This window comes from Mauremys reevesii, linkage group 7 (genome assembly GCF_016161935.1).
Source record: "Mauremys reevesii isolate NIE-2019 linkage group 7, ASM1616193v1, whole genome shotgun sequence".
In the NCBI taxonomy this organism is placed as follows: Eukaryota; Metazoa; Chordata; order Testudines; family Geoemydidae; genus Mauremys; species Mauremys reevesii.
In genome coordinates, this window is record NC_052629.1 from 49,348,237 (window position 1) to 49,370,849 (window position 22,613).

The 22,613-nt window shown below is 39.6% G+C and overlaps 1 protein-coding gene across 2 annotated transcripts in view; it reads right to left on the reverse strand.

Moving 5' to 3' along the window:
* The window catches only part of BICC1 (BicC family RNA binding protein 1), a 222,956-nt gene extending 200,631 nt beyond the window's left edge, over positions 1 to 22,325 (reverse strand). The window contains exon 1 of one of the 2 annotated variants that reach the window (XM_039482061.1): positions 22,013 to 22,325. In XM_039482061.1, coding sequence (XP_039337995.1) covers positions 22,013 to 22,211 — 199 coding nt within the window. In that variant the 5' untranslated portion in view covers positions 22,212 to 22,325. The remainder of the gene's footprint in view (positions 1 to 22,012) is intronic. The other variant, XM_039482060.1, reaches the window with a different exon arrangement.
* Between the last annotated feature and the right edge of the window lie 288 nt (positions 22,326 to 22,613).

The window sequence follows — 22,613 nt, forward strand, 5'->3', positions numbered from 1 at the left end:
CACATGGTCTCTTGCCTACACAAGGAGTTATTCCAGAAAAGCTATTACTTTTTCACCAATCCAGGATAATCACTGTAGGGGAAGTGACAAATTGTACTTAGAAACGTAAACTCTTTGCCCCATACAGCAGCCCAAAGAACTCAACAGTAAGAAAATGGCACATCCACTTTATTGCATATAGGAAAGATGTGGATGTCTCCAAGAAACCCACCTTGCATCTTGATGGGTATTTGAGTGACAAGTCATCTTGCTGGAATGCATTATAACCAACAGGCAAAACACAGAAAGAGTAGTCACATAAGTGATTCAATTACACGCTGACATTTTATGAGAGAGAACTATTCAAATCTTGGCTCCTAATCCTTCTTGACTCAAAAAAGCCATTTGGCCTCAAATGTTTACTTTTGTACAGAGGTAAAATTAAAATTCTAAAATTCTTAAAAATTCTTAAAGGACTGAAACTTGAAAGAACCAAACAGTCCCTTCAATTAGAAAAATATCAAGACAAAAAACCTGATAGAAATACTAAATATATGAAGAATTAGACATACACAGCACATTCCTCTAGCTATTAAAACAAGAATACATTTTTCGAAAGTCTGTGTTTAAGGAAGCAGACAGCTGGCTTAGAGGCAGTAGAGGGTAAACTTTCGACAGCCAAAAACAATCTGATTTCAAGTCCATCTGCTACATGATTTTTCCAGAATGTAAGACACTAAGGCTCTGTCTACCACTGGGATTTGAATCATGTTTGAAAACAAGTATGAATTCTATTTAAACACAATTCTCTCTAAGCAGGTTTCAAATATGGTGCAGCTGGCCAGTGCAAAAGGGGCCTGTTTTAAGACTAGCTTCAAAAGCCACGTATGTGCCCACAGGACCTGTCTAAAATGTATTTAAAATTACCAGCCAAATGGAAATCTTCTAACAATTCCATTAACAGCAAAATGATAAAACTTTACACTCAATTGAAACCTTAAGTATTTTTCTACCACGTTCATATGGAGTGAAGTTTCTTCATATAGTTATGAATAGGGTGCAACTTTATTCTGGGTTGAGTTTAAAAATCCACTCAGATTGACAGGTGTGAACTCACTCTTCAGTTAACAAAAATGGAAGCATAAACCTCCACCAAAGAGGAAAGGCGTGTGAGAACCTGCCCTGGGGCTTCTGGATGAGTAGACTGGTGTGGGAAGAGAGATCACAGAAACAGAGAACAGACAAGAAAAGAGGGGGAAAGGAAAGAAACCCAAGCAGGAACCTGTAAGCACAGCATGACCCTGGAGAAAACTAGAGAGAGTGCTTCTGGATCTGGTACTGGCTAGAGGACCGGGGGCTGTGAACTAAAAAATTGCTCCTTTTGTTCTTGGTTTCTTCTGCATTTAGAGGCTCTGGACTTTGTACATTGCTTGTAAATAAACAAGACTGCACCAAAGAAAACACTAAATTTCATCAATTTCTGCTTTGAACTAGAACATTCTCAGGGCTCAGAATTTTGACTGGCTGCTCTAGTTGTACAGGACCGACAATGTAGACTATCAAATATGCCCTCACTGAAAGTGTATGTTGTTGTAAGTCTTTGAGGAATATTTTTTAAAAAGGGGGGAAATAACTGGATGCAAATAGATGATAGGAACCTGCATAATACCCTCAATCCTCACCGCCGCTCCAGCACAAACACACACATACACTTTATCTCAAGCTAAATTCATGGAAGGGGGACAAAAAAAAATCCAGGAAACTCCACAGGTTTTGCCTCAAAGAATTTCCTTTGATTATTCCCCTCTAGGAAAAAGAATTTGAGAGGTCAAAGCCTTTAAACTTTGCGATCTGTTTTCCCTACAGAGTACTGCAGTGTGCTGTCTCCTTCCCCTCCCACAGCAATAGAGCTTCCTCTAGATCAGTGTTTCCCAAACTTGGGACAGCGCTTGTTTAGGGAAAGCCCCTGGCAGGCCGGGCCGGTTTGTTTACCTGCCGCATCCGCAGGTCCGGCTGATCGCAGCTCCCACTGGCCGCGGTTCGCTGCCCCAGGCCAATGGGAGCTGCTGGAAGCAGCGCAGGCCGAGGGACGTACTAGCTGCCAGTTCCAGCAGCTCCCATTGGCCTGGAGCAGCGAACCGCAGCCAGTGGGAGCCGCAATCGGCCAGCGGACGCAGTAAGCAAACAAACCAGCCCGGCCCGCCAGGGGCTTTCCCTAAACAAGCGCCGTTCCAAGTTTGGGAAACACTGCTGTAGAGCAATGCTACCTTTGGTCTCTCTATCCTGACAAATCCCTTCCCACCCATCCCCACTCCACCTCCACAAAGTGGTAGGTGAAGTAGTGGAACTGGAGTTAGTACTTTATGGAGCACCATTAACTCCTGCTCAGATATCTGCATAAAAGGCTAACTTGTCACACAGGAGGTTCTGTGGAATTGAAGACAGGGGAGCAGTGTTTTGCAGCGCCATTGTTCTTCCATTATCTGTTCTCTCCAACCCAGTTTTCCCAGTGTCTTCTTTACTCAGATACCAGGTGCGAGCATATAGAACCTGGTCATTTCTTTAACGTATATGCTGGACAGTGAACGAAAAAAAGTGTTGAAGGACAAGAGTCACAAACTTATGTCTATTATTTTGTTTTGCTACATGATGATTAAGAGAGTGAGGCTACATATACCAACAAATTCTTGAAGGTGTCAATACCACAGGGAGGGGAATTATTTAGGATTGTACAAGCATGCAGTGTATTTCAAAGACAATGGGGTGTATCATGCCACCTCTTTCCTATCAGATTTCACATACATAATAGAGGGTTTTGTACACAAGTACAGTATTTTTTTGCAATTTGGATGCATATCTTTTAACTCAAGTTATTGAAGGATGGGGGAGGGGGATAAGAGGATGTGTCAATGTTTATTCAAAGTTGATCCCAAGGGAGGGCTAGGTTTGGTATATGGACATTTGAATGAATTTGATTCTCTCTCTATTAATCAGTTTCTGAAGATTGTTTGAAAGAGAACCACCAGAAACCTCTAATCCTAAATTTGTAGGTCTAAAGAGTCAACAATGATCAGACTGCTAATTATTCTGTTACATTATTACATGTTTAGCATTTTATTTCTTAAAATGCATAGCAAAATTTGAGAATAAAGCCTTTTGTGTCATTTATAAGCAACTAACACAAACTTAGAATTACAGAATGAAAGTTGTCATTAAATCATCAGATGTCTGGTCTAGATTTAAATACTCCTGGAATGTGACAGAATCTTTAGTGTAATAAAACTATAACCTATATGCTTGTGTGGTAATGATTTTAAGTCCATAAAACATTATAAGTAGTCAAGCTTTTGAAAAAAAACTGAAGTAATACAATCTTCCAGATTCTAGACTCTAATTGGGTCAAGTGAACTGTTTTCTTGCGTATAAAGACCAGGGCCGTAACAACCTTAAAATACAGTTTAGCCCTGTCTACACAGGCAAGACCATGTCATAACAGTCTCCCATTATTCCCAACTGTCCTACTTCCCTTTCCCCTCAGCAAACATAGTAAACATTATATGAAAACAATTAAGTCAAAAATGTAAAATTCTGTTTATAAAAAGTTGTGATGCAAACCAGGACAGCAAACTTTAATGAAAATTCACTACTTCCTTTAACTAATGATTGTGAGTAAACAAGAAGGCATAGTTTTGAAGCTAATCAATCTTAATTTTGATTTATCAGTTGATTTAGCTTGCTGCCTTGGTGTTAAACACTTTTATATTCAAGTTCCTTATTTTCATTTTTAAGCTTCAGGAAAAAAAAAACCCTCTAAAAATGCTGCTACAGTATCAAAAACACTCAGTTCATGCCAAATAAGCTAGAATGAGCATTGAAAACTTAAGGGATGTAAAACATTAAGTGAAGGGAAGTGAAAAACTAAAACAAAGAATGTTTGATTTCTGCCAAAATCTGGAAAAACAAATGATAAAAAAGTAAAGAATTAATTTTTGGCTTACTTCTGCCCCCACTTCCTGTGTGGGAGCTCTAAGCCAAGGAACATTATATTTCTTCACACAAAAATATTGAACAGCACGATGTAAAGTTTATATGGATGATTTAATATAGTTTTGGTTTAAAAATAATTTGCTTTACTGTCAAACAAATATGGTACCAAATTATTACTAGCAGCTACAAGAATCTTTTAAAGGTGTTCACTAGAACATGTATTTTTCCTACATGTTTTGGCAACACTGAGTATCTTGATTGCTTTTTCAGTGTTTATACAGTACTAAAACAAATGAACTCAGGATAATTAAGAAATTGAATCAAACTCCAAGCTATATTAAGGGCTTGTCCACATTAGAAAATTTTACCGCATTAGAGCATGAATTTATAACACCAATTTTAAACACAACATCATTCCTCAGACAAAGATGTTTATGATTAACATGTCAGCTGGTCAATGACAACGTGAACCACAGAGTGGATCCTAGAATTAATGATGACTAGCTGACATGTTAAACATGCAGTGTAGACAAGGACTGTCATGTTTTATGTTAAAAACACATTCTGACATGTTTTATGTAATTTCCCGCATATAGACAAAAATCTTTAAAGCTGTCAGCTTTAGGATTCTAGCATCCTCTGTAAGAGGACCTTACCCTCTCAAACTCTTATTCTTACAATATAAGTTCCTCTCCTCTACTGTTGTCCCACACAAATTCTTTCTAATCTTCCCCCACTCAACCCCATAATTTCATTCCCACACTCAAGGTCAGGAGAAAGAAGTAATAATGTAACTGGAGTCGAGGAACCTTAGCTTGAGTTACCTCGGAGTCTACACTGCAGGGGTTCGACAGGAGAAAATCTCCTGTCGACTTACCTTACTCTTCTTGTCGGAGGTGGAGTACAGGGGTCAACTGGAGAGCAATCTGCAGTAGATTTCACAGGTTCCCCTATCCCTTTCACTAGGAAGAGAACTCTCTTACAAGAGCCAAACCCTCACCCCATGTATGTATATTTTATCTGGGGGATAAACCCTCATTCATTTATTGGATCAGGGAAGGCAAGAAGCCTCTGTAAAAGGAAGGAGAAAAGAAGAACTTTTTCTCCCCCCCCCCTTAAAAACCAACTCCTTCAGGGAAAGCCTATCATCTCTCCTCACCAAGATTAGGTCTCTCCAAGGAAAGAGTTAAGAGGTCAAATCACATCAAAGACAGTACTAGCAGCCAAAAGTGCCCTGTTTAATAAGAAAGAGGAGCATTCTGAAACAAAGGTAGCCTCTGAGCCATAAGCAGGAAGCTGGCTATGTGTAACTCTATGAAAAGAGGAGTGTCTAAGCACAAATCTCATAAGAACTCCACTGGATACACAAGCCTGGCTGGAAAGTAGAGCCAAGTCTAACCACTTTACAGGAAAAGCAGCTTCCAATTATATTTTAAAGTTTAGCAAGAGTTTATATTTGTGTGGTGTTTCTGTTTTTGTATGGTTGTTCTGCTAACAAAACAGTAATTCTGTCAACTCAAAATGTCTCACTTGTCTACATTTTTTTTAGACACATTTCTCAGCTTCTCCTCAAACAAATTATTTCTAATACAGTAGTATCTGAAGGCCCAGACTGTTGATCTGGCCCCATGTGCTATGCTCTGCAGACACAAAATAAAAATGAAAAGACCAGGCCCCAAAGAGTTCACATTCTGCCATGCTTGTGTGGGGACCCAAGATGGACATGCATGAACTGAGAGGGACAATTTTAGCACAGTACATTTTTTTTTAGTGTAGACAAGGTCTATTAGAATAAGTTTCACCTTGGGTATACACCAATATTTAAACACATCTCCAAAGGGGAACTCATCAAATAGGTGTACTTGAACTGCTATCACCACTTTATGTGGATCTTTCTGGTGTTAAATCTCTCACAATAAAGCAATACTTCACTCTAATATTCGACAGGACAGATGTATGGGTTTAAGTGCTTCGACACATATTTTCAAGACCAGAGAATAATTGTAAAGGTATGTTAAAAGTATTGTTTAATAAAGTATTGTGGTTATATTTAAACATTTACAATAAGCTGACCTCACTTTTCATAGTTTTAAACTTAAATGATTCCTTATGTTTCAAACACTGGAATAACTTCCCATTTCTGCCAAGAAATCCTTCAATTATCTAGGGATGTCACCAAAGTATATTTAATTTAAAAAAAAAAAAAAAAAGAAAAAACACCTTAGTCCAAAATAAGCATTTGCTGGCTGTTGCTAAGGGACCCAGAAATAAACCCTCATATGTTAAACTGTTTATGACATTCCAAAATTTCAATAACCAAATATATATATATACATATATACACACACACACACAAAATAGGCTCTACAGTTGTTACATTTCAGTGTTCACAATAAAGATGCCAAAAAAAAAATTCTGCATGTGTATATTCGTATTTCAAAGGTTTGTTTACCAAGCCCTAAAGATTTTGTAAAGTTCACTCAATGTTTCTGCACATGGACCTGATTAAGAACAGATTTTTCTCTTATCTGTTATTTACATATACTGCTAAAGAAAATTCTTCTAAGAAAAAAAGTGTACCCACACGTATTGTATTTATTGTTTACCAGTAAAGCTATTTATTGGGATTCTCTCAGCCACATAAAAGTGTTTACAAAAGTTTGCTCTCTATCCAAAATTCCTATATCCAGACACTTTAAACAGCACTAATTACATACATACACACAAAATGTTTAACAAAAACAACAAATATTTTATCCTTATAGAGCATTTTTTATCCAAGATTATACAACAAGTTGGAAAAGTAACTCAAGCTGATTTTCAATCTCTTTCATTCATAGATTCCAAGGCCAGAAGGGACCACTGTGATCATCTAGCCTGACCTCCTGTATAACATAGGCCACAGATTTTCCCCAAACTAATGCCTAGAGCAGATTTTTTAGACAAGCATCTAATTGAATTGATTACCATCCAATGTTATAACCACTAGACCACGCTACACCCCACAACATTAAAACTGTCACCTTCACAGATGAAATATGAACAAGTTTTCTTTGTTCTAGGACAGGGGTGGGCAAACTACGGCCCGCAGGCCGGATCCGGACTCTCAGGGCTTTGGATCCGGCCCGTGGGATTGCCCCCAATGGCACCGCAGCCCGGCGCCACTCTCAGAAGAGGCCCCTGGGCGGGGGGACTGAGGGCACCGGGTGCGTTGCCCTTGCCCCCATTGGCCGGGAACGGGGAACCACGGCCAATGGGAGCTTCGGGGGAGGTACCTGGAGGCACAGCAAGGGCAGCGCACGCAGAGCCCTCCGGTCCCCCTTCCCCCCCCGCAGGGGCCGCAGCGCTTCCTGGAGCAGCGCGGGGCCGGGGACAGGGCAGGCATGCAGAAGCCTGCCCTGGCCCCGGTGCGTGCTGCTGCCACCTTGGAGCCGCACCTCCTGCACCCCGCCCCCCAACTCCCTGCCCTAAGTCCTCTGCCTGTACCTCGCACCCCTCCTGCACCCCAACTCCCTGCCCTGAGCCCCCTCATATACCCTGCATCCCTCCTGCACCCCAACCCCCTGCCCTGAGTCCCCTGCCGCACCCTGCACCCCTCCTGCACCTCAACCCCCTTCCCTGAGCCCCCTCATACATGCCACACCCTTCCTCTGCCCCAATCACTTGCCCTAAGCCCCTTCCTGCACACCCCAACCCCCTGCCCTGCATACAATTTCCCCACCCAGATGTGGCCCTCAGCCCAAAAAGTTTGCCCACCCCTGTTCTAGGACATAATTAATATAAATAACGTTTACATGTTTTAAACTGGCTGGAAGGAACAGAAGGCATTGCAGCCACATGGCTTTATTATAACCTCAGCCTTCCAAACATTTGGAGCAGTGCTTAATTTGTAATGAAAGAGGTGTCGGGGCTCAAGCAAATTTTTTACATTCAAAACTGATGCGGAAACCCAGAGGTGCTGGGGCCATGAACTGTGCTCAGCCCTGGCACAAATTAAGTACTCATTTGGCATCAGAAAGGAGCACTCCCATGGTTTTCCTGAAAGTTCAGAAAGCTCAATGGTGTGGAGGGGTGGGGTAACAGCAGCCAAAAAGAGAACATATGCACTCTCTCAGAAGAATAGGTTTTTGTAAAACCATTAATTTTAATTTATTTATTATAGTTTTGTATTAGAATGCAAATATTCTATGCACACTGTAGATCTGAAATGACTTATGGCATCAATTTTGCAAAGTCCCAGTTTATGCTCCATCAAGCATCTCAATTACCTTAGCATACAGGTCAGATGCAGTATCTTCAGAATACATCTCAGTCTACTAAAAGTTTTCCATAACATTAAAATGCTTCAATGCACCACTTAATTGACCTAATATTAGTTTTATTTTTAAACTAAGGATTTCATTTTTTACATTTCTTAAGACAGTTGGCCTTAACTTTCCAAATTTCTTATGTTTAACTGCCACATATATACATACACACTGTAAACAGAATACAGCCAGCAAAAACAGATATACGGTAATCAAAAGCTTCCCATTCACATAATGTTATTAGGGAGTGGGGGAACACAGGTTAGATTATACCATCAACTGTATTTCACAACAGACAATCCTAAAGATGCTTGGTTAACACAATGAGGGAAAAAAGTAAATATTTAGCAATGTTGAAGCAACACAACTCTAAATTCTGAAGAAGAATATGACAATTAAGTCTTTTTTTAAATAAACTATGGAAATATGTATCAATATTAACTTTGGACTAAATCTTAAACTTCAATACTGATACAGAATACAATAAAGATAAACCCTAAATTTCCATACAGTAGAAAACTAACATGACAAAAATTAAGCAGTCCAACCTGGATCTTTGACAGTTTCATTATTTGTGAAAGATTTTACTGGACTCTGTTACCCTTCTAAACAGGGTATTTTAAACCAAAAGAAGAGTTTCAGAACCAGTTCTATTTACTGATTTCATTTCGTGCTCTGTAGCTACTTAATTACTCAAATGCTGTCTAATTCAGGCCAGATCCATCTGGCACACTTCTAAATTCCAGACGTACTAGAATCACTTTTAATCTCAGATGAAATGTTTAAACAATCCTGATTTTTCAAGTGTTAATTGAAGCCCTCCTTACAAAAAGTTAAAAATCATCATTTCCTTCCAAGGATAAAATTCAACCAGCTGAATTCAGGGTGAATCCAGTGCCCTGACTACCTGCTCCGCCAAGCAGGCAGCACAGAGATTCTGCAACATAAATCAGCATAAAAGGGTACATTTTGTTGTCTTTTGCCAGTCACCTTGTTGCTATGAAGAGCAGATAGTTCAGCCTGCCACTTAATATTGCATAGATCAAATTTGTATACAGGGGAATTAAGGGATCGTAAAAGAATTAGTGTTTTGCTTACCCGTTTACTCAAATTAATTGTTACTTAAAATGTTATAAAAATGGAAAAGAAAAGAACTTTCCTAATACCATCAAACCAGTCATTTCACTATCATTTTTTAAAAAAGCAAAGATGTTATTTTAAAAAAGCTGCACTCCATTTTGGCACTTTTAGAATAAAAAAAAACACAACATTATAATGGTCATGAAGGAAAAATTAGGTTAGCTTCATAGGCTGATACATTTCACAGTACAACTAAAGGCATACTTCAACAGATACCCACTAACTTCTTAGAAAAGTTTTTGAAGTGAGCACAATCTATTTGTGATGAAAAATGCTGCAAAAAAAAAAATCAACTAGAAACAGAGCCTTCAATACCTATCTACATATTCTAATCTGATGAATAGGGCCCTACCAATTTCACGGTCACAGGATTTTAAAAAAAATCATAAAGTTCATGATTTCAGCTATTTAAATCTGAAATTTCACAGTGTTGTAATTGTAGGGGTGCAGATCCAAAAAGGAGTTGTGGGGGGGGGTCACCAGATTATTGTAGGGGGGTTTCAGTAATAATACTCTTAATTCTGCACTGCTGCTGGCGGTAGTTCTGCCTTCAGAGCTAGGCAGCTGGAGAGAAGCAGCTGCTGGCCTGGATCACAGCTCCGAAGGCAGAACCGTCACCAGCAGCAGTGCAAAATTAAGGATGGCACACCATCCTGTACTGTTGCCTGCAAAGCTGGGCCCTCAGTCAGCAGCCACCACTCTCTGGATGCCCAGCTCTGAAGGCAGCAGCGCAGAAGTAAGGCTGGCATGGTATGGTATTGCCATCCTTACTTCTGCACTGCTGCTGGCATGGCACTGCATTCAGAGCTGGGCAGCTGGCCAACAGCTGCCACTCTCTAGCCACCCAGCTCTGAAAGCAGCATAGCAGTAAGGGTGGTAATACCATTACTCCCTCTAAAATACCTTGCGACCCACCCCCTGCAAATCTCTTTTGGGTCAGGACCCCCAATTTGAATAACTCTGGTCTCCCCCGTGAATCTGTATAGTGTAGGGTAAAAGCACACAAAAGACCAGATTTCACAGAGGAAGACCAGATATTACAGTCCGTGATGCATTTTTCATGGTCGTGAATTTGGTAGAGCCTTACTGATGAATGACCTTTAAAGCATACTGATTACTACGTATTTTTCACAGAACACAATTCTTATAGAACTTCTATCGTATCCTCTTAATGGAAAAGTGAAATGAGACCTCAAGAAGACTCCAACGCCTGATCTGTAAAGAAGCTTCGCAAATGGAAAATGGAAGGCTCATGATTAGCTTACGTCTACACATGTTCCCAGCACGCAAAAAGCCAAGAGAGGAATTGAGGCTTGGTATTTGCTTAAATGAACAGAGGGTTTTCTCTTAAATGTATGAGAATCTTGCATGCAAACCTACTATCCACAGCTGAGTGGTTATTTTTCAAAAGCAAGATCTTTAACCAAATCTAATCATTTTTCAGTAACCATACATTCAACTTCTTATTTGTATCACAGCAGCACCTAGAGATCAGGGCAACATTGTGCCAGGCATAATACAGACACATGGTAAGAGAGAAACCTCACCCAGAAGAGCTGACATTCTGAACATGTATCAGAGAGGTAGCCGTGTTAGTCTGGTTCTGTGAAGGCAGCAAAGAATCCTGTGGCACCTTATAGACGTTTTGCAGTATGAGCTTTCGTGGGTGAATACCCACTTCGTCGGATGCAAGAGTGGAAATTTCCAGGGGCAGGTAAATATAAGCAAGCAAGAAGCAAGCTAGAGATAACGAGGTTAGATCAATCAGGGAGGATGAGGCCCTGTTCTAGCAGTTGAGGTGTGAAAACCAAGGGAGGAGAAACTGGTTCTGTAGTTGGCAAGCCATTCACAGTCTTTGTTTAATCCTAAACTGATGGTGTCAAATTTGCAAATGAACTGAAGCTCAGCAGTTTCTCTTAGAAGTCTGGTCCTAAAGTTTTTTTGCTGGAGGATGGCCACCTTAAGATCTGCTATTGTGTGGCCAGGGAGGCTGAAGTGTTCTCCTACAGGTTCTTGTATATTGCCATTCCTAATATCTGATTTGTGTCCATTTATCCTTTTCCTTAGAGACTGTCCAGTTTGGCCGATGTACATAGCAGAAGGGCATTGCTGGCATATGATGGCATATATTACATTGGTGGATGTGCAGGTGAATGAACCAGTGATAGTGTGGCTGATCTGGTTAGGTCCTGTGATGGTGTTGCTGGTGTAGATATGTGGGCAGAGTTGGCATCGAGGTTTGTTGCATGGATTGGTTCCACACAGTAAGGATAAGTAATCAGAGGAGAGGATCTAAGAAGAAAAATTGTGCCCATTGGGAGTTTGGAAAGAGGGAGGAGGATGAAAAATAAAAAAAAAAGAGCTATGCAAAATTACCAACAATTTGAGAGATTTGTATAGACATTTCATATTAATTCTGTATGAAATGTTATCATTAATGCCTAAAATAAGTCAATGTTTTATTTATTTAAATTTTAGATCTAATACAGGGGTAGACAACCTGCGGCACGCGAGCTGATTTTCAGTGGCACTCACGCTGCCTGGGTCCTGGCCACTGGTCCGGAGGGCTCTGCATTTTATTTAGTTTTAAATGAAGCTTCTTAAACATTTTAAAAACCTTATTTACTTTACATACAACAATAGTTTAGTTATATATTATAGACTTATAGAAAGAGACCTTCTAAAAAGGTTAAAATGTACTACTGGCACGCGAAACCTTAAATTAGAGTGAATGAATGAAGACTCGGCACATCACTTCTGAAAGGTTGCCGACCCCTGCTCTAATATTTCCAATAGTTCATCTTAATAAAGTTGCTTCTAAATTAGAGTCTAATGATCATATTTCTTTTGCATTTTCAATTCATATTTTACTGAAAATAAAATGCCTGACATTGCTTTGTTCAGAATTTATGCTGGTGGATGATTGTGTCTGATATACTTCAGCAATAATTCAAAAAAGGCCTGGTTATTCTGTATTTGATCACTTGCATGTTTGTTTTCTATTCTCAAATTATCTTTCATGCAAAACTTTAAGTAATTGGATAAGGAAAATACACTCTTTTCAGTAATTATACAAAGAGGTATGAAAGTTTTCTTCTCATACTACCCACATTCCTATAACAGAGTCTGGTTCTCCTGCCAGGGTAATACTGAATTCTCTGTTAATACATTTCCCCTTTACTATTTTGATTCCATTTATTTAGCGTTTGATACTTTAAGTTTGGCTGTCTGGAATATTGAAAGTCCTAGAGAAGGAAGACTAGGACTACAAAAATCCTAGCAAAGCTGTGTCGATACTCAGCCTTTATGCTTTAATACAGTGGTTCTCAAACTTTTTTTTCGCGAACCACTTGAAAATTGCCGAGGGTCTCAGACCACTTAATGATCTTTCCAAATGTTGTTTGTGCTGTTAGCTAACTATTGTAAAGCGCTTTGGATAAAAGCTCTATATTAAAAAAAACAACCTTAATAATAAACTTTTTTTGTTCTACGAATAAAAGTGCACAACTCATATTTTAATATCAGTAGTCTTACCTTTCTAATGCTATGGACATGCCCTCTCTCCCCCACCACAGCAGCCACAGAGCTGAGGCTGGGAAGGAGGACCGTCTCTCTCCGGCAGCCGCAGCCCTGGAGCTGGAGAAAGTCGCTTATTTCTCTGTCTGCCACAGCCCTGCACATCCCAAAGTCCCCCCACCCCCTTTTCTCACCCTACTGCCCCCTCCCACTACCCCCTATTCCCCACCTGCGTGGCTCCACTAATTAGGTGGGGGGCCCTTCATTCTCTCGTGTGCGGCCACCCAGGCACGCACCTTAGAGAGAACTATCCGCGGACCACCTGACTGGAGCTCGCGGACCACAGTTTGAGAAACTCTGTTTTAATACAATCATGGTTTACAGCAGAAGAGTGCTCCTTGAAGACCTGAGTTTAGTAGTTTTTGTGCTAGGTAGCTGCTTTGTTGCACAATCAAACTCAAATAGTGGGTGCCTGATTTTATAGGGCATTATAGTCCTTGTAGAGCTGGCAAATTGTATAGTATCTATAAATGTATATTGTAAAAGCTGGATTTAAATTGTGAAACAAAATTGATTATTAAGCTTCCTTTTTAGTATTTTTCATTTGGAAATTAACTGTTTTAATATATATATGTTATTTATCACATAAATCAATGAGAATCTTTAGAAAAATGTATAATAATGATAGCTATCAGCTACCTAGAATATGCTGTATAAAGGAACATTTTTGCCATCTTTTGATATAAAGAATGGAGTACTATGTTGGTAATTTCAATCATGGGCAATTAGAATTCGACTTACTTAACGTTCTGACATTTGAAATGTCAAATGTACAAGTGTTGCTGGCAGGGATGCAGAGCAGAAGGCTCAATCTTCCCTGTAATAGTCTTTGCTAGTAAGAACCTCACACTGACTCATTAAGAAGAATAAAATTCAAGATACTATCTCTCTTTGTAGAGGCTTAAAAAGTTCTTCTACTAAAATCTCTCACTCTTGTAGTTTTTACTTTCCAATGCATAAAAACTATTCTGGATAAAGACATAGTAGTGTGGTAAGTGGAACCTTTCTAATAGCATTTAGTTTTGGTGTTGACATACATATAGCTGAAAAAGTTTTAGATATTTTTCTCTTTCAAATCCCAAATGTGCTGACTAGACTTTTCTATAAAAAATTTATATATATATATATAGTGTGTGTGTGTGTGTGTGTGTGTGTGTGTGTGTGTGTGTGTGTGTGTGTGTAAGTAATGATTTTTGGTGACTTGTAGTTTAAAAATGTTCTTGCATTCCGTTAACAATTGTAATATCACTTTCTCAAGTTTCTGTGTTTTTTAAGTAGTACAACAGGCTATCATGGTTTGGCATGAACTGCTGAGTTAAATATTGCTGGCTTGCACATTCCTTTTGGTTATATTATAATCGTTACCGCCATTGGAAAAAATGTCCTGTTTTGAGTACTTATTTCAGGCTGTTTGGCTTTGTGCCTGTCTGCTGTTTAGCAATGAAACATACTTGTTTCTTATTTTCAGATCTTTGTGTAGTAGAATTATTTGTGAAGTGCTTCTTAACTATAGTGAAACATCCGCTTTAAATGCTTGACACTAGAAAATAGTGATGGGCATGCTCTGTTGCTCTAAATATATCTGAAATATTTTTATTTATTAAAAATTGTTTCTAGTTCTAAATGTGTGAGTCATGATGAATATGCTGTCTAAAGTCTGAGTGTTTCCCATTCAGTTAATTGATGTAATATCAGGAACCGTGTTTATGATTAAATGTGCAAACTAAAAAGGTGGCTTCTTTGAGACACTTAGCCTTCCTTTCCAAAGTTCCCACCTCCTGTGTATAAGCCATGGAGTTATGAACGTTTGTAGTAGACAAAACTACTAGTTTGTGTTGAAACAGCTGAATGAGTTGAAAGGGGAGATATAAATTTATACGTTTCATAGAACAGAATGAATTAGAATGCAGTAATTACTTTGATTTTCATCCCTACTGTACAGTTATTTTAGTGGGATAATGAACTTCTACAGGCAGTGTGACATTTGGATTAGAGCCCTTACAGGCCCTGGACTGAAAGTCCATTGAAATCAGCAGCAATCTTTACATTGACTTCAATGGGTTTTGGTTCAGGCCCTTAAACACTTGGCTAGTTTCTTGAAGTCTGAAATATATTATATAAAAGTAGCATTCCTTCCATGTTAGGTCTGATATTAATGTCCAGGTGTTAATTTTTCTAGTTTTGATCAACATGACCATTTTACATGAGGTTAGTAAAATGACCATATACAGTGCTGCATTGATTTGCATAACTGATTTACGTGAAGCGGGTCTGATTTACCAGTAATCTTGTTTTCATTTGGAAAGAATTTTTAGGATGTTCAGTATAGAATGTTTTCCCCAATAACAGAATAGAATAATGTGTTCTAAAAACCTTCTGTTTGGGTTTTATGTTGAGGCTTTGTTGGAATTGCAGGAAGTATTTTTTTGTAAAGGCAGAAGTAAGTAATCCACAGCAGTACCTTCATTTATTTTAAACGTAACATGCTTATTCACTTGGCAATGGAGTATAGTGGAACTTCAGCCTTAGACACCACTGTTCAACTTAAAAAAACACAGGGGAATCTCTAAAAAGTGACTGTCATCACAGCTCTGGTGTGATAACATCTTCTTGCAGATGTGATCTTAATAGATCCCTGAATGAACTGGACATGATGGTAGCAGTAATGCTGTGACTGTCATCTTTTTCATCCTTCCTGTGAAGGATCTGAGTATTCCACCAGCATCGTGGTGCCAAATTGACCAATAATGCTTATGTTAGGGTTGTCAGCCTTTTAAAATAATCCTATTCTGTGTGTATGTAGAAAGAGTCAGGCCTGTTGAGTAGGTTGCAAGGGAATGTATATATGTCTCTCTCTTAGTCAGAGTGGGAGGCTGGAGGTGGGTGAGCGGGATTGGATGTTGCTTACATTAGAGTGTGCAAGTGAGGAATGGGCTGTTGGGCTGGAAAAGAGACTCAGCTATGCACTTTTGTGGCCCAATAGCAGCACTGAACTCTCATGGCCATGGTGCTCTCGGTCTCTGTGACAATAGCAGCAGAGAAAGCTCTTCCTATGGAAGATTTGTGAAAACAGATTATGTATAATGTATATTATCTAGTTTTCTATATGCTGAGTTGGTTCTCAAGTAGTACATACGATGTAAAATATGTGAAGATGTTTGTTGCATGTTTTAGAAATTGTTATGTGTACACATTAGATTTTTTGGGTTCTTGGACTTTTGCACTCCAGCAGGCACCAAGGCTCTGGGTTCCTGAGAATCTTGAAATACATGTGCCTATGTAGTGGTTCCCCTGTCACTTCTGACTTGGGAAGTGAAGTAGATGAGCTTCTCTCATCAGTTTTTGGTCTCTTTTGTCCCATTGGATGGTCAGGAATTACTCCTTACCTGACAATGGAAGTGCCAGTGCAGATCTTGGAAAAATCCCACCAGTGCCTCTTAAGTGTGCACTTGGAGTGTGGGTGTATAATTGGTGCATCTGAAGGAGCGCACGCTTCATGGAGGAACTGGTGCAATACTTAAAAATACCTCTGAAAAACAAACTAGGTCATAACATTGAACTTGCTTAAGTTTTTGAATGTAAAAGGTGGTACATTTAAAATCATAAACTCAGGGTTTTCCAACTTTTAACATGGAAAAATGTTTTATTTATTTAAATAAGTCAATAATGCCTTATCAATTACTTTGTACAAAGTCTGTATACAGTCAAATAAGGTTTGCCTTTTTGAAAATTAATCAAGATAGACCACAATCTTGGGGAATCATCAGCATAGACAGGGACAAGTCATATTCAACATTATACTAACTGGGCATGGGACCAACTCAAAGAACCTCAACTACCTCAAGTCACGTTCTACCTTAACACAGTGTTCTATTGCAAGCAAGCCCAGGGGGACCAATGGCAAATTTCTAGAGGCTTCAGGATTCAAAGCTACAATATTCTGCCTTCTCCCTAGATGAGTACAAGGCAATGCACCTAACAGTGACCTATTCAAACAAAGTACTTCTGAACGGTTTCAACAACACCACCGTTGACAATGGTGAGCACATTTAAAAGTGAGTGAGTATCTATTGGATCAAAAAGGAGTCCCGTCAAGTAGGACTGTGGCACAAACCTGAGAACTTAAACATGAGAGGGGTCTAGTTTTTGGTGAGTTTACATATTTTTGCTTGCTTGTTTGTTTTTTGTTTGTGTTTTGTTTTTTAAAGGTGGTGGTAAATTGGATGTCTTGACAGAGAGACATTCTAATATTTTCCCACATTGCAAGAGAGGATAAGGAAAAATAAGTATCATTATGGTATCTACAGAATTTCCCTACTATACTTCTCTAAAAATGTTAAATTTTAATTACCTTGATACTACAGTGTCAGACACATCATAAATATACAAGATATGTATATACTATATACCAATGTTTCTCAACCAGGTATGTGTACCCCTGGGGGTACTTAGAGGTCTTGCAGGGGGTACAATAACTCAACTAGATACTTGCCTCGTTTTACAACAGGCTACATAAAAAGCACTAGTGAAGTCAGTACAAACTAAAATTTCATACAGACAATGACTTATTGTACTTACATTTCAGTGTATAGAGCGGTATAAACATTTATATTCCAATTGATTTTTTATAATGATATGGTAAAAATGAGAACGTAGGCAATTTTTCAGTAATAGTGTGCTGTGACGCTTTTGTATTTTTATGTCTGATTTTGTAATCAAGTAGTTTTTAAGTGAGATGAAACTTGGGGGTAATGCAAGACAAATCAGACTCCTGAAAGAGGTACAATAGTCTGGAAAGGTTTAGAACCACTGCTATATACCTACACAGGTGTACAATAGTCAAACCTATTTTGAGGTATGACATAGAAAGCACATTATATCTGTCATCGTTTTAAAAATTGATTAGTAAGACACCTAATCTATTAATGAATGTTGGGGTTTGTTTGAGTTTTTATTTATTTGTTTGTTTGTTTAATATTAAGGCCATCTTGTCTGTAGATTTATTCATAGATGCTGCCTTAGTCAGACTACACTTTTTGGACAGCTTTCTGTAAATTTAATCTTTTATAGTGCTCAGCTATTATGGTGATATTTTTGTGTGTCTAATTAAATTAATATTTTGGATTTATTTTCTTAATTGAGCGTTCACTAAGATTTAGTTTACAACAGCACCAAATGTATTATGAAAGTTTTTCTTCCAATATGTCACTACTGAAAGAATCATTGATATACTGTTAGACAGATTATTTTTGCAGAAAGGAAGCAGGAGTCAAATGAGATTTGTTCACAGATCTACACTGAAAAATATTCAACATAAAAAAATATATACACCATGCTATAGAGCAAATAGTAAAGTATGCATACACAATAGAGTTTCACTAAATGTATATCATCATAACAACACTAGACATAACAAAAAGGAAATCTGACCATATGAGCTATTTAATGTGTTCCTACTGGTGTATTTCTAAGGCATTAGAGTAGTTCTGTTCCAAAGACCATGAGAAACCCTGGTAAGTCAAAGTTTATACTTTCACTGGATGGTCATCTCCAATACAAAAAAAAAAAAGAAAGAAAAAAAAGGAAATTCAATATTGTCTAGAAGCTGGATCATAGTAATGTGAACATAGATTTCTGGGTATTATTCCCAGCTCTACCGCTGACCTGTTGGTTCACTTTGGCAAAGTCACTGTCTGTGTTTAACTTAACCATCTATAAAAGGAACATAGCAGCATCTAGCATGGTCAAGAGATTTTATTCATGTTTGTAAAGCACTTTAAGATACTTGAGTGGAAGTGTTGTGAATATAAACTATTAATTTAAGATGTAACTTTATTCCATAGTATCTTTCCTGAATTTTTCCAGCAAACTTAATTTTACCAATCTTCCATTTCTGATGGAGAAAGACTAATTTATTATGCTTGTCTCTTTATTCCATTTCCTAAGAAGTCTATTTTTTCCAGCAATAATACCAATTAACTAGAAATTCATTCAATATGATGGAAGTCAGATTTTTTTACATTTATAAAAAAAAATCTTGTTACTGTGAATTCAATGTGCTATTGTTCAATATACTGCTGTGTGAGGGATACAATTTAAATGATCTATGGCACATGCATGCTAGGCTGAAATAACATACAATATCACATTTTTTTCTCTTAAGTTATACATATGCATTAACCACTGGATGGCACAGCTATATAATCAGACTGGATTCTGTTTATGAGGTTTGTTTTGCCCTCCCACCCTTACCACCTCAGGCAGTAGAAAAAGACAGGCTGTGGGATGAGGTAATGGAAGTTTGTTTTACTGGTGGAGGAAAAGTGAAGAAAACCTTCTATTTTCCTACAGCACTTTTAACTTGTGACCTTTCTTCACAAATACCTCCTCTTTTGAGTGTCTATGTGCAATTTACAACATTTAGTTTTAAGACATCTTTGATGAGCACAAGTTTAGAATTAATTCAGTTAGTTATAACAAAAACTGTATGCTTCTCTGCACTCTTTATTACATAATGAGATTTCTCTACTAGTAACAAAATATTAACTGGTTAAAGATTAACCTACCCCCAGGAGAGAGAATCTCATTTGAAACAAATTCCAAACATTATAATCAGCAAGTCATACCAGAGTTTTTGGGCAGACAATCCAGTTTTCCTAATTACTTCAAATCCAGCATCCTCTTCCCTTTCCCCCTCCCCTCCTCTCAGACCACCACCACTGGTCTTAAAAAATTTAAACAGACATTCCGTGACTGTCATGATGAGTAAAACATTTTCAGGAAATTAACTGAACAATTTTAGCTGACAGATTCTTTAAAAAGCAAAAGCAAAAAAAAACAAAAACCCACACTTTTTATTTTTAGGAGTTGGTTCACTACTGGCATAACTCTAGCTAAAATAAAATGTTTTCTCCAAAACATATCCAAAAAAATAGTGCATTTACTTGGAATTCATTTCTTCCTTATCTCATCCTCAATCTCTCTACCATTTTTCCAACTTTAATTATTTTAAATTACAAAATTCCAATTACACTATCATATTCAGGTAATACGAATGATAAGACCAGATTTTTTTCCATTTTGTTTTCCTGTTGTCAAAGATTACATTTTCTAACATTGCTTTTAAGTTACTCAGTGCACTTTCAAGTAATTCAGAAGGTAATACAAAACACTATGTTTACAGATTTAGAATGACTGCTCTCATGCATAAGAGCAAATATTTTCATTAGTGAAATAATACATAAATGAAGAGCTACCAGTCTCCTGTTATGATTTTTGAAAAATGCAGCCTTAACAGTTGAAAAAGAAAAAAAGTCAGTCAAGTATACAGTATTTATACATCACACAATAAGTGGCCATAAAATTATGTGGCTTGCACAGGCCATGCTAAATGCATGCTAATAATGTACTCCTGTTCCTCCTCTTAAAAAAGCTTGATCAACTATCATGTGTCATTCTACACGTTTAAGAAAATAAAAGTGCACTTTTTTGAAGTTCCATAATCTCATTCAATTCAAATATGCTTTATCCTCTCAGAAATTTTAAAGGTAACAGTTTGCAACTCAGCTCCATTCTCATTCAACTAGAGCAAAAGGTATTAGAAAAGCTAAATAAATTACACAGCTGTGAAAGATACCTCACCTGGTGTTATATCCACCTTTAAAACAGTATTTTCCATTTATATCAATATTTTTTTCAGAACCTGTTTACTTAACTTTCACGAGAGTGACATAATTCAAAACACAGTGGAACAAAATGCAAGAAATTTTGCCACAAGAAACAATACAAATGTATAACAAATCCTAACCCTAACACAAACATTATCAAACATTTCTACTCATGTGTATCTAATGTTACTGTTTTCAAAACTAAGATTTTTCACCTAAAATAACCTCTAAATCATTTGCCTTAAGAGCACACTATACTATTAGGTGTATTATTTTAGTGATATGGTATGGATAATATATCAGTTCAAAAAACTACACTGCGATACTCCTACTAAAACAGAAAAATATTAGAAAAATATCTAGATCAAATAGAATGTAGTCATTATTTAAAGAACTCTGATATTCAAAAAACTCCAGAAATGGAAAGTTTTCTTGCAATTCTGAAACCTTCCATTTTATGAAAGCTCACTTTGCTAGGTAACAAAACACTGTCCTATTCCTGAAAAATCTGAAATGCTTTAGACGAGCTGAAAGCTCCTTTTTGTTTTTTTAAAGTCTTTCCAGTAGCCCACGACATTCCAGATTACCTTGAAACCTTTTACAACCTCTTTTACAGTTTTCACCGTAGAGCAAGGCTTTATTTCAATACCAGTAATGCTAATAGCGTTTATAGTTAGGATGCTGCTGGTGAAACCACAGAACTACGAAGTGATGTTGTTAGAGACAGACTATTAATACAGGTGTCAAATTAAGTGAGATTTTTACGAACTGAGGGTAACTCAAGATGAATTTTGCAAGAGATTCAGATGAAAACACTAGAGCTCAGGCTCCACCGCTTTATGAAAGAATCCCTTCCCACCCCAAAAGGAGCTCGGTCTGCAAGCCCTGACATCTGCAGACAGCAGAGAGTTTATCCACATCTGGGACTGGAAGCGTTAGGGAACAGGAACGGGGAGGGGGTGGGGAATAAGTTTCAGAGCCAGGACATTTCCAGTGTCCTCTCTGGGGACCGTTCCAGCCTAACGCGGTCTCTGGCCGCTTGGAGGAGAAGCGCCGAAACTGGAACGTCCCAGCAGGAGCAGCCCCGCTACGCCCCCACTCCGGGAATCAATCAGCAAGTGTCCCGGCTCCTGGGGGGTCCCCGCCTGCGTCCCAGCAAGAGGCGCAGGCCCCGGGACAGCAGCTGGGCACCCCCTGCCAGGGGAGAGACCAGCGCCGCTCGCCAGGGGGACCCGCTGGAGCCCACTGCGGGGACGCGGCTTCCCCAGCGCCACACGCACCTCCCGCCCCCGCTAGCCCAGCAGCGGGAGACAGCGCTCCCCGCCCGCGGCCCCGGCCCGGGGCTCCCCCGCTCACCTTGCAGCATGGCCTCCAGTTTCTTCCTGTCCACCCGGAATCGCTCCTCGCCCCACTCGGGGCTGCGCAGGGGCCGCGGGCCGGCCGAGTCCTCCTCGGAGCCGGGCAGCGGGGAGTCGGCGCTCCGCTCGCTGTTGGAGCCCGGGTCGGAGAGCGGCTGCGGCAGGTAGCCGCTCAGCGGCTCGCACTGCGCCGCCATGGCGCTGCCGGGCGGCCCCCGCCTCTGCTCCGAGCCCCACTCGGCCGCTTCCCCGCGGGACGCTATCTGCCCCCACAGCCGCCCCCGCGCCTCATCCCAGCCGCTGCCTGCCAGAATCCCGGCCCCGGCGCCGCTGCCCGCGCCCCCCACGGCCACCGGCGACCCCCCGAGTGCGCCAGTCCCCGGGCCGGCCGCGGCTCTGCGGCGCCCCCACCCCGCCCGCAGCCCGCACAGCATCTCCGCCTCCATTGGGCAGCCCGCGGCCCGCCGGGAGGGGCAGGGGATATCCCCGGGCCGGGGGAGGGGGCAGGGGATCCCGGGGGAAGACCCCGGCATGGGGGTGGAGTGGCCGGGATCCCGGTGAGGGGCACCCAGCACCGGCTTCTCCTGGGAGTGTGGGGC